We start from the raw sequence: 16,175 nt of genomic DNA, 5'->3' as shown, positions 1-16,175 counted from the left end.
TATTGGTCTATCTTTATAACTAAGCTATTTCTCATTTTAGATGTTTGAGCAGAATCTTCAGGTGGCTGCTCAGATAAGTGAAGATTTGAAAATGAAGGTACTGCTTCTCTGTCTTCAACAAATGAATTCATTCCTGACAAGGTAAAAAAAAAAAAAAACGAGGGGGGTACTCTGGAGTCTTAGTCCTCCCTCTCTCTCTGTCCCGTACTCCTACCTTTGCTTTCTTGTACACGCTTCCCTATTGCCTGGTCCCTGTCCTCTCCCAGATATGCCACCTGATCCTTTTTCCACTGGACATGGTACCTTGCTGCCTTTTTTCCTTCTCCACCCCCCCTGGAAATTTTGTTCTGTTGGTGACTGGCAGCTCCAGTCTCACTAGTGGTCAAGTTCTTGAGATCAGCTCCTGACACTATATCTTCTGCAGTAAAGCGATGGTTCCAAATAGAGGCAGCTAGGCCAGCACATCCTTCTTGTACTCAGCTGATTTTTAAAGTCTTGCAATGGAAATCCTAGAGACCTGTGACCAATCAGCTTTCCACAAAACACCTGTGAATGTTCTTCAGGCTATCAGTGGGCATTTGGCTTAGAATTGTGTAACTTTTCATCTGTTTAATAGCTCTTCGGGTTTTCTACAGGTACAAAGAAGAAGCCCAATTATATAAAGAGGAGCACCTAAAAAATCGTCAGTATCCTCAGTGCTATGTTCAATATATGATTGCCATAATCAACAACTGTCAGACCTTTAAGTAAGTTTGCACATTTACACAGTATTGTAAAAAAATAAATATTTATTAATCTCAATTTATAATGCATATAAGAAACCTAAACTGAGGGCCCCTTTTGGAGAATGCCCTTCCAGCTGTTCCTTCTTTTTTTATACCAAGGGGGCTTCAGCTCAAGGGTCTCAACTGACTGCAGAGGTAAAAAGGCAGATCCCAATCCATTTAAGGTGACACTGAAATTGGCCACTGAGCAAAAGCAGCTCAGGCTAATCAAGCTGTCCACTACTTAAAATAAAACCACCAATTAAGACTTTGCAGAGCTTTGGAAAGAAAAATACCGTTTTTTGCCCCTCTCAGAGCAATGGCATAAGAATTTAAAGAAATCTTTATCAATTTGCTTTAGCCCATGGCTTCTGCCATGGGCATTCTAGCCGTTTTGCCTTACGCTTGATATGTCATAACTCATCTGTAAACCACTGTGACCTGTGTAGGCAAAGCTGGAAAAATGGGTGTGTAGAGAACATGGTAATGATTGGGGATTCCTTTTTTTATTATAAAATCTTACCAAATGCTTAATAGGTTGATCTGAAAGAGGACCAATATAATCCCTCATGTTCTTATGGTGGTACTGTGGATTCATTACATTTTGAAGACAATCAAATCATATCCCTTGTTCTGACAGGACAGGGGTGCCCCAGTCTCAAAATGTAAAAGATAATGGTCATGAGGAGGGCCTAATTTCCAACTTTCTAACCTCCAATTTTGGCCCAAATATTATATCAAAAGTGTGATCAACTATGTGAATGGAGCCCGTAACCATCTGTAATGCGCCTATGGTGGTCAGTGCCATGAAAACCTGAGATGATTCTAAGAATTCTTCATGGATTTTTTCGGTCACTGAGCATTCAGCCTCGCTTCTTCCAAGATTGCTATAGTGAAGAATTTTTTTAGATCACACAGGGATTTTTAAGTACAAGAGGGAAGTTACAACGTAACTCTAGCCTGGGACTTGCATCAACAATTAAAGATGAATACCCTTTATTGAGTTCAGTTTGGGGGTAGGAGACCTTCAACTTTTCAGAGTGGATGCAAAAAGAATTATGTTCCCTCCCTATCAATCCCCCTTTTGTTCATGCTGTACTAAATACCAGCCTAGTACCAACTGTTCCCAAATGAGTCCAGCTATAATGAGATTTCAGTAATATACACAGAAGAGCCCTTCTCCTTGATTAAATCATGAAGAGTTCACATTTTAACCACCAATCTTGCATTTAACAGCGTACATCTAAGACTGGAATCAATTCTGACATCCCAGCTTCTTGAGACCTGACTGTAGGCTAAAATAATGCAAAAGAGATTGAATATCTAAACATTGGTGCCAATACCATGTTTTTTTCTTGCCTGGTATCTCACTTGCCCATTACTTCAGAGATCGAGGGACTCTAACCCTCACATCCATTCCTTTGGCCCTCCAGACCTCTATAGCTGTAGAAAAGTAGTCACACATGCATAGTGGCACCCTAAGGTAGTCATTAAAGGGATGTAGACGGGTGCTGGAATAAAGACCTACAGGGCAGGCTACAAAGGCCATTCATCCTCCCAAATAAACACCACCCACTGTGTCATTCATGCATAAACACGCCTCGCAAACACAATTTAATAACAGTAACAATGTGTACTAGTACATACATATCAGACTGGATGCTGAAAAATGTTTTTGTTTATTGCAGAGAATCTATAATCAGTTTGAAAAGGAAATATTTGAAAAATGAAATGGAAGAGGGAATGTCAAGCAGCCATGCAAACATGGATGTAATTTTAGACACCATTGCCAAAGAAGGGTGCTCTAGCCTGCTAGATGAAGTCTTCATGGATTTAGAGGTTGGAACTTTTTTTCCTCCAAAAAGAGCCTTTTTTATTATGAAATTCAGGAATAAGGACGTTAATTAAGAAGCTATCTTGGCTGCTAGTTAGGTGGGTTTTGTATTGCATAATAGCAATATGTCAACAAACTTGCAAATGCAGGGTAATACAATATGTAGTATGTTGTGTAAAAATAAACGTGTACACTTCACACAAATAATTTGAGCAGGCAGTGTGTGTCTAGCATATACTACGTATATTGTGCTGATGTAGCATTTGAGTATCCAAAGTTGTAGGGAAAACAAAGGCTAATGTATTGCATTATTGGGGAAATAACTTAAGATCACATTCGAGAGTGTATCGAGCACATGTTGAAGGGGGAAGAGTAGGCACAACCGTAACAGTGGCATTTCCCAGCTTTTTGGTTCTGAAACATGAAACTTTAACATTAATTTCTTATATGGCATTTCCCTTAGAATGTGTGTGAGGGGGGGTTAAAGAAAAAAGTGGGGGAGAATAAAAAGGAGTCAACTCCTCTAGGGCTTAGTAACTGTGTCGCTTTGCAACAAACTAGCAATAGCACTTTTGAATTCCATATTCTGTATGTGTTTGACCGCAAGCCATATCCATGGAAGATTCATAGAAAACTTTTTTCTTATGAACTTTAGGAGCTGCTCAGCTCCAGTTATTTTATTTATCATGAAGTATACGGGAATTAGGAACACAATCTTCCCACTGTAGCGATTGTCCTTAGAATTCCCCAGACCTGCCCCTTACCTCGACAACTTAACTCCCTGTGCAAACACTCACATTGTTCATATAAGATATAAAACACAATATTTTATAAAGAATTATTCTTAATTCCTCATTTCCCTCTCTAAGACTTAAGAGGCAAATAAAGTAAGTGAGTAGAGGTAGTGGGGAGAGAATCAGACATTTAGGCCACCAGTTTTGGTGTGGACTTGTGGAGTTCTGGCAATAGCCAATCAGAGGAGGAATTTGTAGTAGCCAATCATAGCTCATTCGGGAGAGGATAGATAATATTTCAGTATAAGAACAATTACAACTGTTACATAAGTACCTTTTATCTTGGGCTAATAAACATTTTGTTCTTTTCACCTCTGAGTTTACTTAGGACAGGATATAATTGTTACCTTATCCATAGTAAACACCCTTAAACTGTCAATGAATTAAGACAAAGCAAACACTAGAGTCAATAGTTGGCTGCTTACTTTAGTTTTTTTATGCTAATATTGCAATACTATCCTTTTTTTCTACCAGTCTGATCTATTTGTATATGTAGTTACTTATTTCATATGAAAGACTTACAAATGGTCTACATTTGTGGAATCAGCTTTACCTGTTGTTGTTCTGAACTTCATTTTAAGATCTGTTGGAAATGAGGGAATAGGCACCCTTCAGAAATTTTTCTGAATAGTTTTTGTTGTTTTTTCAGCCACATCTCAATGAGCTGATGACAAAGAAGTGGCTGACTGGATCTAATGCTGTGGACACAATCTGTGTCACTGTAGAAGATTATTTCAATGATTTTGCAAGAATTAAAAAACCCTATAAAAAGGTATTTTGCCTAACATATTTCTCAGGTAATATGCTCTGAGTATCGAGTCGGATTAATTCGTTGAACATTTTATTAATTTATGTAATCCAGAAAAAATAATATTGCTTATTAGTAAAAACAAACCTATCACAAAAAATCCTAATTTTCTCATGTCTCCTTTGTTCACTCAGATTCCTATTAACTCTTCCTAAGGAAGATTAGGGCTAAAGGATTGAGCCCATAAAGTTCACAAGAGTTTAGTATAGCACTATTTCCTCACAACTGTTTATATCTATATATAGATTTTGGTCTTGACACTAACGCTGTACTTCTGCAATATATTCTTGGAACTGCATGTTCTGTAAATTCCAGAACCAATAAAAAGCAATCAGCCTACTTGAGGCCATAAACCTCATGCTAAAAGTAGAATTGTTAGAGGCATAATGTCCCAACTCATCTCCTTTATTTTCTGTCTGCCAATGGATCTTTGAACTGCCACTGCACAGTAGATCAAACCTACTTTTATCTTTTACTTTTTAATATATTGTGCTTGAGCATTTCCCTTTAATCAGTTTAATTTTAATTCAGTTTTGTGTAGTTAAAATAATGTTTACAAAGTTTTCCTCCCTGCTTTCTAAATTATCAACATAAAATGGCTGAAGCTGACATGGAGATCAGGGTTTAGAAAAGTTCGCTGAACATAAAATCTGATCCATTCTCTAATCATTTGGAATGATTGGAATAAGGACCCTCTCCCCAAATTAAATGTAGCCTATGCCTCCCTTACTTTTCAGGCTCAAGAGACCAGAAGAGACTGGTCAGAGTCCTTCTGATAAAGGACTTTTAGCCCTATTGAAGTCAATTTTGGCATCTTCATCTTCCATACTTACGGGTTTGGAGGTCTAATACTTAATCATAGTAGCACTTCTTAAATTTAAAAAAAATTCAGAAAAAAAAGACAAATCATTCCTGGAATTAGTCCTTACCCATGGATCAGCTTGCCTTATAAGGATACTTATGTGACCTCGAAGCAAAAATGTTTTGCACAGAGAAGAGCTCTGTCTGCTTCAGAGCTTGGCATTGGCTTTTCAACCCACAGTCTGTACCACCATCTTATTTTAAGGGATTTGGGCCAACAGATCTTTTGGCAACCAGCAGACCCTTACTTTCATCTGCTCCCTTAGCACCACCATCTGCCTTTTCATCATTGAAGATGCAGTGTAGTCTACCTCCTTGTCACCAAGAGCCTGGAGGACACTGAGTTTATCCATGTGTGGGAACCTTTGGTAAATGTTTAGGAGGGAACAAGTAGGGTCTGTATCAAGCTCCCCTTAAGTCTTTCACAGACATGATTTATCTACACCATTTCTTGGGAGTTTCTGAGCTCGTATACAGTCCAGATCCATCACCAAAAACAATCTTATCTCTGCTTCCTCAACCTTACCAGTATCTGTCCCTTCCTTCAGCATAGGGGACCTGATTCTTATCTCTGCTACTCCGGTGTAAATTTAGAGTAACTCTGTGCAACTCAGTAGCATTACTTTGGATTTACATATGGGTGTCTGAAACCAGATTTTGACCCAAAGATTCTGCAGCTGTTCATAAGGTTCCCTACCAGCAAAAGCAGCTTTTTTGTAACTTACAAGAACCTTTCACTGCTGCTGCAGGCACTTGTCAGGGAAAACTACCTTTGGGCTAGTTATGAGTGCAGAAGAGCATTTTTAAAGCCTGATTATAACTCTTTTCAGAAGTGATAGGTAATTTTTTTAATTAATGGGTACAACTCCAATATTTCTCTTCCTCAGAAAATGACTGTTGAGGCCCATCGTAGAGTGGTTGTGGAGTACATCAAGGCTATTATGTTAAAACGTATATCTTTCAAGAATGCAGAAGAGAGAAAAGAAGGTGCAGAAAGAATGATCAAAGAAGCAGACCAGTTCAGGTTTCTGTTTAAAAAATTATCAGCTGTAAGTATTTACACCCTCCAATAGTGCCATTAACCTGACTGTTTTTAAAAGATCAGATATGTAAATTTGACTGTTCCTAAAGATGTGTAGACATTTAATTCTGGGGTAAAACATTGTATGCAAGGTATTCAAACTTGTTAATTGGTCTGAAGAGACTTTTTTCTGTGTTCCCTTTTCTGGGGTGGTATTGCATCCTTTCTGGAATTCTGAGTATGAATTTAGGCTGTAATGTTGGACTCCTGAATTCAGTTGTGCAGAAGTTTAATATACAGGATGGCTGCAGTATTATGTGGTGTTGGGACCCATTTCTATTGGTGAAAAATACAAGCTTCCAAGCTTACACAGAGCTCTTCCTCAGGTCTGGGAAAGGTACTCAGAGTGTCACAGCTAAATACCAGGTGGGACAGATGAGTTAACATATAATGCAAGAGACCATTCAAGGTGAAGTAGGCAGTTAATACCTGTACAGTCATAGGACAAAAAGTATTAGTGGGTTACTTGTAATGAGCCATAAATCCAGTGTCTCCATTAAGTCCCTAATTTTTGGTATTCAGAATTTGTGAATTTCAGGTCCCAAACTCATCTTTGAAGGTTTTTGTGCAGGTTTCCTTTGAGGACAAGGACTGAGAGGTCAGATATGGAGTGATTGTTTTGTGAAAAGTGTTCACCAGTGAGTGATAGGGTGTTTCTGTTATTAATCACTTTTCTGTGCGAGTACATTTGAGAGCCTCTTGATTATCTTGTTTCACTCACGTAATTTAATTTAATGGATTTATGGCTCATTACAACAATGTGTAGCCCACTAACCCTACTTTGTCCTGTGATAGGCAATTAACACCTTAAATGGTCTCTTGCAACATGTTAATGCTTTATCTGTTCCACATTGTATTTAGCTGTGACACTCTGAGCCCAGGTCTACACGACAGACCTAGGGCTTGTCTACATCAGAAAGTTGCAGCGCTGGTGAGGGAGTTACAGCGCTGCAACTTAGGAGGTGTACACATCTGCAGGGCACCACCAGCGCTGCAACTCCCTGTTTGCAGCGCTGGCCGTACTCCCGTTTTGTCTCGGGTGTAGAGGATCCAGCGCTGGTGATCCAGCGCTGGTAATCAAGTATAGACACTTACCAGCGCTTTTCTTGACCTCCGTGGAATAAGCAGGTATCCCAGCATATCTGAGGAAGCCTCTGGTAATCAAGCTGGTCTCCTTCCCCGGCTTGCTCTCGCGTTCCCCGAACCCCGAGCAAGCAGGTCTCCTTCCCTGAGGTTTGCTGGGTGGTTCGGGGAACGCGAGAGCAAACCGCGGCGAAGCTGGTCTCCTTTCCCGGTTTGCTCTCTCGTTCCCCGAACCCCCGAGCAAGCAGGTCTCCTTCCCTGAGGTTTGCTGGGTGGTTCCGGGAACGCGAGAGCAAACCGCGGCGAAGCTGGTCTCCTTTCCCGGTTTGCTCTCTCGTTCCCCGAACCCCCGAGCAAGCAGGTCTCCTTCCCTGCGGTTTGCAGGGTGGTTCGGGGAACGCGAGAGCAAACCGCAGCGAAGCTGGTCTCCTTTCCCGGTTTGCTCTCGCGTTCCCCGAACCCCCCTTGAAGCCGCCCAACAGCGCTGCAGTGTGGCCACATCTAACACCACTTGCAGCGCTGGTTGCTGTAAGTGTGGCCACTCTGCAGCGCTGGCCCTATACAGCTGTACTAATACAGCTGTAACAACCAGCGCTGCAAAATTTTAGATGTAGACATGGCCCTATATCAATATAACAACTTCCCTCGGCAGTGTGAAAAATCCACATCCTGAGTGATGTAGTTACACCAACCTAACCACCTGAGGAAGACAGCGCTATGTTGATGGGAGTGTTTCTCAGGGAGATGGATTAACTACACTGACAGGAGAAGCTCTCCCATTGGCATAGTAGCGTCTTCACTAAAGTGCTGTGCCGGCGCATCTGCACCTGTGCAGCTGCGCTGCTGTAGCACTGTAAGTAAAGAGAAACCCTGAATATCTTTCCCAGACCTGAAGAAGGGCTCTGTAAGCTCAAAAGCTTGTCTCACCAACAGAAGTTGGTCCAATAAAAGATATACTCTGACCCACCTTGTCTCTCTAATATCCTGGGACCGACACAGCTTCAACAACACTGCAAACAGAAGCTTGATAGACAATTCCAGACACTTTGCATGTCAGTGCTGCAGGATGTATTCAGCTATGGAATAATCTTTGAATGGAACTGGTAAAAGACTTAAGACATTTTAAAACAATACTGGACCAAATATTAGGAAGTGTAGTATAGGAATCAATCCTGCATCAACATAGAGGTGAACTAGAAGACCTCTAATAGGCTCTAACTTCTGTAATACACATGGGAGTGACTCTGAACAATTATTTTGAGAAGTATCCTGCTGACAACTGAGCTTTGGAAGATAAGAATCCAAGATGCCTAAATAGCAAACAGAGTAAAAAGTAGCTCCTTAAAAAAAATGGGGTTCTTGTGAGAGATGAGCCTAGAGGAAGAGGATATTATATCCAACAGAATTGCATTACATTAGAACCTCAGAGTTACGAACACCTCAGGATTAGAGGTTGTTCATAACTGAAATGTTCACAACTCTGAACAAAACGTTATGGTTGGTTTTTCAAGTGTTTACAACTGAACATTGACTTAATACAGCTTTGAAACTTTACTATGTAAAAGAAAAATGCTGCTTTCCTTTTATTTTATTTTTAGTAGTTTGCGTTTAACACAGTACTGTATTATATTTGCGCTTTTTTTGTGGGGGTGGGGGGCGAGGTCTCTGCTACTGCCTGATTGCATAATTCCAGTTCCAAATGAGAGGTTTGGTTGACTGGTCAATTTGTAACTCTGGTGTTCATAAGTCTGAGGTTCTACTGTACTTGAAACTGTAGGCTATTCTCTTCAGAGCCATGAATCACTAATATGTGGTGGTGATCTGACCTAAAGCAGACCAAAAAATTGTTAATTCCTGAATATAAGGGGAAACGAAAAGAGAACATTGGTCTGTGAAAGAGTATCCAGCTGAAACTAAATAACTGTTTAGACACTCAGATAATCACGTGCTGGACATGGTACAGATTAGATTAGGCAAATAATATTGATCAAGAAAAACTAAAGTAGCTTGGTCCAGATATATTGGGTAAATTGGAGACCGAAAATGAGGAAAATATCATTTGTGGTAATTTAAGTGGCCTTTTTTTCCTTCCAGTTTTACTAACAATTTGTCTAAAATTTCAGCTGAAGTTTTGAAAATAAACAATGCAGGTAGTGTCTGTAACAAAATACTGAGAGTAAAGGTTAAAGAATTTTGTTGCTTATGTTTTTTGTTATTCAATTTATAGGGATCTGGAGAGGACACCGAAGGGCTTTGTGACATCATTATAGCCATTGCAGAAGTTATCAAGCTGACTGATCCTTCATTGCTTTATCTGGAAGTCTCAACTTTAGTTAGTAAATACCCAGATATCAGGTAATACCATTCATACTGTGTCTTAGCTTCGAGTTTTAACAGTACTGATTCTTTTAAGGTTAGTTCTAGGCCAGAGTAGTCCTGTGTGGTCTATGTATATCCTTTCATTGTTTTTTCTACTGTATGGTTTAATCACCTTCTTGTGAGACCCATAGAATAAAATGCTAATATTTTAACACATGTACGCTAAAGTGGTGTGGGTGGATATGTACTCTGGCATATCAAAGGAAATATTTTGGGAATATAGAACAAATGTATATTACACAGCATTCGTCTCATAGTTTGAAAGTGGGAGGAGAGAATTCTTTACAAAGAGACTGAGAAGTTGATCTGTGAGCACAATTTTTGAATGTCTGGAAGCCTGGCTAAGCTGCAAAGGTACTGTGGCACTGAGGCAAAACATGGTGGCCAGAAAATTTGTGATCTAACACATTTTGTCAAATGCTTAATTACTTGTACAAAGGTTTATACTGACATTGCTGGTTTGTACCTTTGTCTGGCAGGGATGACCACATTTCAGCTTTGCTGACAGTAAGAGGAGATGCCAGCAGGGACATGAAACAGACCATCATTGAAACTCTGGACCAGGGTTCAAGCCAACCAAATCCTAACTATGTGCCAATTTTTAAAGAAATTACAGTTCCTACGCTAAGTGTGCAAAAACTTCTTAAGTAACTGACAAGCTTGAGTTCATGTGTCATTTTTGGTATGGGATCAACATATTTGAAATGTTCGAAGGCAAATTTGGCAATGCCACTTTAAAGGACACTTAATATGATGCTGTTACTTATTGGGTGTGAGTTTTTAAAAACTTTCGGTGCAAACAGTTGAAATGAAGATCCTGGAAACAACCAGCTATAGAAATCACTAGCATGGCTGCTTGAAGAATGAAACTTTCTGATGGCCAGAGTGCTGTGTACTGACCACTCACACGTTACAGCCATAGGCACCATCAGCAAATACATTTTCTCACAATTACTTAACCTCCTACTTTATGTATGTATTTACTCTGATGTAAAATTGTTTCAGAAAACAATTATGAAATTCACAAATGTTTGTTTAATGAAATGACTGAAATTTCTAGTATATAATTTGGTTCTAGGGTGAAAAAATGAAAGAATTTGATACTTAAGGTACAATAATAATTTTTCATCCATTTGATTTTAACTTTGTGTGTATTAAGCACTGCCAAATGCCACTTAAATAAAAATGTTACAGCTTAAACACTGTATTCTTTGGACCTGTATAGATTCACTTTCTAATAACTGGGAAGTTTTAAGTAGAGCAATTTACATCATTGTTTTGTTTTATTATAATCTAGTAGAGAATCACCCTTGGTAGTGTCTGTAGGTCAAATTTATTGCACACACCAGGAACTCATTGCATATTTTCCCCTGCCCCCCACAATGATCTGTGTACCGTTCTCCAATTCCCTGTATTTCAGGAATTCCTTCCAATTTCCTCCATCCCCTTTCTGGGTCCCCATTTCCACCGTGGCTGGGGCTCTGTGTACTCCTCCATTTCTCCCTCCACCACAGCCAGGGTCCCGCAATCTTCCCTCCCCCCTTCCAGGATTGTGTGCCCTATTATTTCTTCCTCTAATACCTCTGTGGCCTATTCTCTCCTTTCCCTCCTCCCCCACCATTCTTTGTCTGGGAGAAGAATAATTTAAATTGTCAATATGTTAAACTTTATAGGGAGCTTGAGCAGAGATGGTGTACTGTTGTGCTGGAAGACAGCAATTGGTGCCATCAGCCAGTTGTCTAATCCTTTGATAGTTGCACAGGTGCTATAGTTTTCCACAAAACTTGAAGTGTTCTGACCAGTGATGTACTGGAATTAATTGGATGCAGTATTCAGAGTGAATCATGTTACATACAGGTATTGCAAGGCAGCGCAAGCTCCACCAATTAACGTAATATAGTATGTAAGATGGTAATATTTACTCCTGGGGCAAATCTGTACTACTGTGCATGTGCATAATTAATGAGCCCCGCAGATTTCTAATTTTTTGTGCAGAAAAAAGCTTCGGCTGAAATGTTGTTGCAGCTCATGGCCAGTGAGGGGAGAGAGCTGCCTTCTTTGCAGAGCTTGTCAGGCCAGGTCAGGAGACAGGTGATATGGGGAGACAGACAGCGAGGGACTGCTCGGGGTTCAGATGGGTTCATAAGCGCTAGTGGGGGAGGAAAGACAGGGGCAGGGAGGGGCTGAATGGGAGTGGAGGCACAGGGTCACGGGGGAGGGTGGGGACAGGAGTGGCTGGGTGGGGGCACAAAGACATGGGGATGGGCGTGGCTGGGCGAGGGTACAGACACATGGGGATGGGCAGGTGTGCCTGATTGAATGGGAGAGGCTAGGGGTCAGCCATGGCCTGCATGGGGGAAGCTCCCTAAGAATCCCCACCCCCACACACCCCCAAAAAACTGTTCCATACTTTTCCCACCCATACCCAATAACCCTCCAAGTTCACACCCAGGCTCCTTCCCAGCAATTTACTTCCCTCTCCCTCAGCTCCTCAGTTACTCCTGACTCCCCCAAGCCTTTGCACTGCTTCTGCGGGATGTGGGAAATACGGTTCTGTATTGTAGTTTAAATGAATTATTACTCAGAGTTCTGTATTAATATGCCTAGTAAGGACTCTATTTGTCAAAAAACATTTCCTGAATCTTTGTCTGTATTGTTACAGACATACCTGATGACAGGTATTTTTGAAATAAATTACCAAAAATAATTGAAACTGGTGTGATTATATTGTTATTTTGACAAACAAAAATATGCAGAATTTTAAAATATATTGCACACGATTTTTAATTTTTTGGCACAGAATTCCACCAGGAGTAAACATTGTCAATTTTCTTGATGTTTTTCTTACTTCCATAAGACTACCATTAAAGGAACACTTCAATGTAATATACAGTAAAATAACCAACACACATCACTGGGAAATTGTCAACTGCACAAATGTTAGTGCACCACTAAGGATACAAATGTAAAAGGTTCTCAGGGTAATAATAGCCTGACTACACTGCAAATACTGAAGTAAATTCTGAAAGAGCTGAGGCCTGGAATCACTTAAAATTTGTACCTACAACATGAATAATTGGTGTGAAGGTGGGTACTTATATCAATTATTTTTCACCCACAAACAATACACAGATTTGTGCCTGCCGTTGACCCGCGGTCTCAGCTTGTGACTGCAGCTAAGTTGGAGTGCAAAGTGCAAGTGCAAATTTTGAGGATGCAAACATCTGAAAAAAGGTTAGCCCTTTGAAATGCTGACCCAATGAATATTACATGATTAAACAAGTAAAAGGGAGAGGTAGTGTTGGTGAATTTATTACTTCTGTGAGAACCTTACCTTTTCCAGTTCCCAACTATGACTTCAAGGACTTGATCTTGCAAAAACATTTAATACCAAGCATAGTGCTTACTACTGAGATGTTGTTTCCCACTGAAATCAACTGGCCTTCTCATGGAAGCAATTGCCACATTTGGGAATAAGCATTTCCCGAGCACCTGGCACTTGCCATTTATTTCAGTGGGATTTGCAGGTACACCTCTACCCTGATATAACATGGTCCTCAGGAGCCAAAAAATCTTACCGTGTTATAGGTGAAACTGCGTTACATCGAACTTGCTTTGGCCTCAAGCATTTCCATTATTAATAGTCAGCAAACATGCCTAGCCCCCCATCTACTTCCCTTTCCACCCCTGACTGACCCCCTCAGAACCCAGCCTCGACCCATCCAACCCCCCCTGCTCCTTGTCCCCTGACTATCCCCTCCCAGAGACCTCCCACCCCCATCTAAGCCCCCCTGCTCCTTGTCCCCTGACCACCTCCTCCAGAGACACCTCCCCCATCCCTAATCACCCCCAGGACTGCCATGCCCTATCCAATGCCCCCGTTCCCTGACTGACCCATCCCTAGAACCTCCGAACCATACAACCCCTGCACACACACTCCCTGTCCCCTGACCGCCCCCTGAGACCCTCTGCCCCTTATTCAATGCTCCAGCCCAGCACCCTTAACATGCCACTCGGAGCAGCGTGTCGCAGTCAGACACGCTGACCTGCCGGAGCACGCAGTCCCGCCCCTCCAGAACACTGCTTTATCGCATAATATCTGAATTCATGTTATATTGGCGTAGAGGTGTATGTCCATTTCTAAAAATCAGGCCATTTATATTTAGGCATTTAAATATGGATTATGCATATTAACTTTAGGTACACAGATCTGAAAATCTTGGCCACAAGCTAGTTCTTGATTTTGGGAACAACTTGCCCAAGTATTTCAATCAGACGTTTATAATCTCTCTCATGCAAATTGTCCAAGCAGCAGCACCTACTGCAGTTGTGTTCTGGTGTGCATTTCTCCTTGCATTCTGTGTAATGTCAAAGACAGAGCTTCATGAGGAATTACTTCGCTTGTAGGAAGCTCAAAACGATTATTAGAACATTTAGCTTTATTTTAAAACATCTTCTCTAAAAACATAGCTAGGAAATGGCTGTAGATAGGACAAGTTAAACACCAAATTTGGAAAATATTTTGTTTAGTTGTGTGTGTATGCTCCTCCTCCCTTCCACTCCTCAGTACTGATGGGCAAATGTAATTTTTTTAGTTGAAAAGTGTTCTCCCATCACCATTCTGTAACTAAAAGTGGAAGAATTATCCTCAAATGAAAAATAATTATACCTTGGCTTAAAAACAGATGTGGGTCTAAAAGACAATTATGAGCTTTTGAAAATAGAAAGTTACTGTAGCGTGAAAATGACCTTAACTATAGCGTTTAATACTCCCAACACTAGAAGAGGGGCGAATAATTAATAAACAGGAAGCAATGAAGGACTAGAAATGTAATTTACTATTTGAATGTGAACTCACCCCCAGGAAAGTCCTATTTTTATTTTGTAACATTAACTAGAAAAGTAGGACTTACTTTGCAACAACTTTTGAAACTCTCCTTTTTATAGATCCAAATGGTGAGTAACATTTCCTGCATATTAACTTGCATCAGACAGATCTTCAAACGATGTTCATTCTATCCACACTTGCAATTAGACTGTTTTCATCCATGGTTGCATCTGATTCCAACACCAGTTGTCAGGAGTAGACATTTCCTAGAGTAAACAAGACTACTGAGACAACAGCATTATTTGTAAATGTAAAAAATCTTAAACAGTGACTCTCATTTATCAAATAAAAATATTTTAAAGAAGTATTTATTATAAGATACTACAAATCATTGAATTTTCCTTTGATGGAATAACTTTTTTACTGGTATATTTAAATTATGTAGTTGTAACTTGTTCAGGGATCCAGCTTGCATCTAAAATATGATGTCACTTTAAAATAACTGGGAAAATTACTTATCACTGAGAGTGAGGTATTACATTAATTTTTACAGAAAAAATATCTGCTCAAGTGGCTTTTAAATAGGGTTTTTGTTTGGCATCAAACAGAACTATGCTGAAAAGGGGACATAGAAAACAGGATAACATAAGAATGGCCATACTGGGTCAGACCAAAGGTCCATCTAGCCCAGTATCCTATCTTCCGACACTGGCCAATGCCAAGTGCCCCAGAAGGAGTGAACCTAACAGGTAACGATCAAGTGATCTCTCTCCTGCCATCCATCGCCATCCTCTGACAAACAGAGGCTAGGGACCCCATTCCTTACTCATCCTGGCTAATAGCCATTAATGGACTTAACTTCCATGAATTTATTCAGTTCTTGTTTAAATGCTGTTATAGTCCTGGCCTTCACAACCTTCTCAGGCAAGAAGTTTCACAAGTTGACTGTGCGCTGTGTGAAGAAGAACTTCCTTTTATTTGTTTTAAACCTGCTGCCCATTAATTTAATTTGGTGGCCCTAGTTCTTGTATTATGGGAATAAGTAAATAACTTTTCCTTATCTACTTTCTCCACATCACTCATGATTTAATATACCTTTATCATATCTCCCCGTAGTCTCCTCTTTTCCAAGCTGAAAAATCCTAGCCTCTTTAATCTCTCCTCATATGGGACCTGTTCCAAACCCCTAATCATTTTAGTTGCCCTTCTCTGAACCTTTTCTAATGCCAGTATATCTTTTTTGAGATGAGGAGACCACATCTGTACGCAGTATTCAAGATGTGGATGTACCATCGATTTATATAAGGGCAATAAGATATTCTCCATCTTATTCTCAATCCTCTTTTTAATTATTCCTAACATCCTGTTTGCTTTTTTAACAAATTCAGAGTGTTTATATAAATAAAGTAACATTTATTTCTTCCATAGTTATCTCTTTTGCTAACAATAGTAATCAATTTGTCTGTTGTGGTCTCTTTCTTATGACTCCAGCTGCCAGGTAACAGAACAAAAAATGAGTCCAATACCCTTAAAATGCTGCTTAATTTCCTTTCTCATCAGTCCATAAGATCTTTGCTTTCTTCTTCAACTGAAGTTTTTCTGCGCTTTTCTGGCATGACAGAAACTAGAGAAAGACCATCTTTTCCCTGAGCCTCAATCAGGGAAAGAAATTGAGCACAGATTTATAATCCCCTTAAATCTGGCCCTCTCAATAAAGGATTTCACTTTTTACCCTCCTTTCCA

General features: G+C 40.1%; 1 protein-coding gene and 1 long non-coding RNA gene across 8 annotated transcripts in view; one reads left to right on the top strand and one right to left on the bottom strand.

The window, feature by feature from the left end:
* EXOC3 (exocyst complex component 3) overlaps window positions 1-10,809 on the top strand; it is a 37,625-nt gene extending 26,816 nt beyond the window's left edge. For all 3 annotated transcript variants that reach the window (XM_030551605.1, XM_030551607.1, XM_030551606.1), the window contains exons 7-13: window positions 41-141; window positions 636-746; window positions 2,453-2,603; window positions 4,042-4,164; window positions 5,949-6,110; window positions 9,453-9,580; window positions 10,084-10,809. In XM_030551605.1, the coding sequence (XP_030407465.1) occupies window positions 41-141; window positions 636-746; window positions 2,453-2,603; window positions 4,042-4,164; window positions 5,949-6,110; window positions 9,453-9,580; window positions 10,084-10,255 (948 nt within the window). In that variant the 3' untranslated portion in view covers window positions 10,256-10,809. The remainder of the gene's footprint in view (window positions 1-40; window positions 142-635; window positions 747-2,452; window positions 2,604-4,041; window positions 4,165-5,948; window positions 6,111-9,452; window positions 9,581-10,083) is intronic.
* Window positions 1-16,175, bottom strand: part of LOC115646110 — a 34,501-nt gene that overhangs the window by 12,708 nt on the left and 5,618 nt on the right. For 2 of the 5 annotated variants that reach the window (XR_003998942.1, XR_003998938.1), the window contains exon 3: window positions 14,425-14,698. This is a non-coding gene — a long non-coding RNA (uncharacterized LOC115646110). Of the gene's footprint in view, window positions 1-13,403; window positions 13,963-14,063; window positions 14,226-14,424; window positions 14,699-16,175 lie in introns of those variants that run through there. The other 3 variants (XR_003998940.1, XR_003998939.1, XR_003998941.1) reach the window with 3 other exon arrangements.

The sequence above is a fragment of the Gopherus evgoodei genome, chromosome 2 (genome assembly GCF_007399415.2).
Source record: "Gopherus evgoodei ecotype Sinaloan lineage chromosome 2, rGopEvg1_v1.p, whole genome shotgun sequence".
NCBI lineage: Eukaryota > Metazoa > Chordata > Testudines > Testudinidae > Gopherus > Gopherus evgoodei.
Note: the sequence above shows the minus strand (reverse complement) of the source record. Positions and strands in the feature narration are given on the sequence as shown.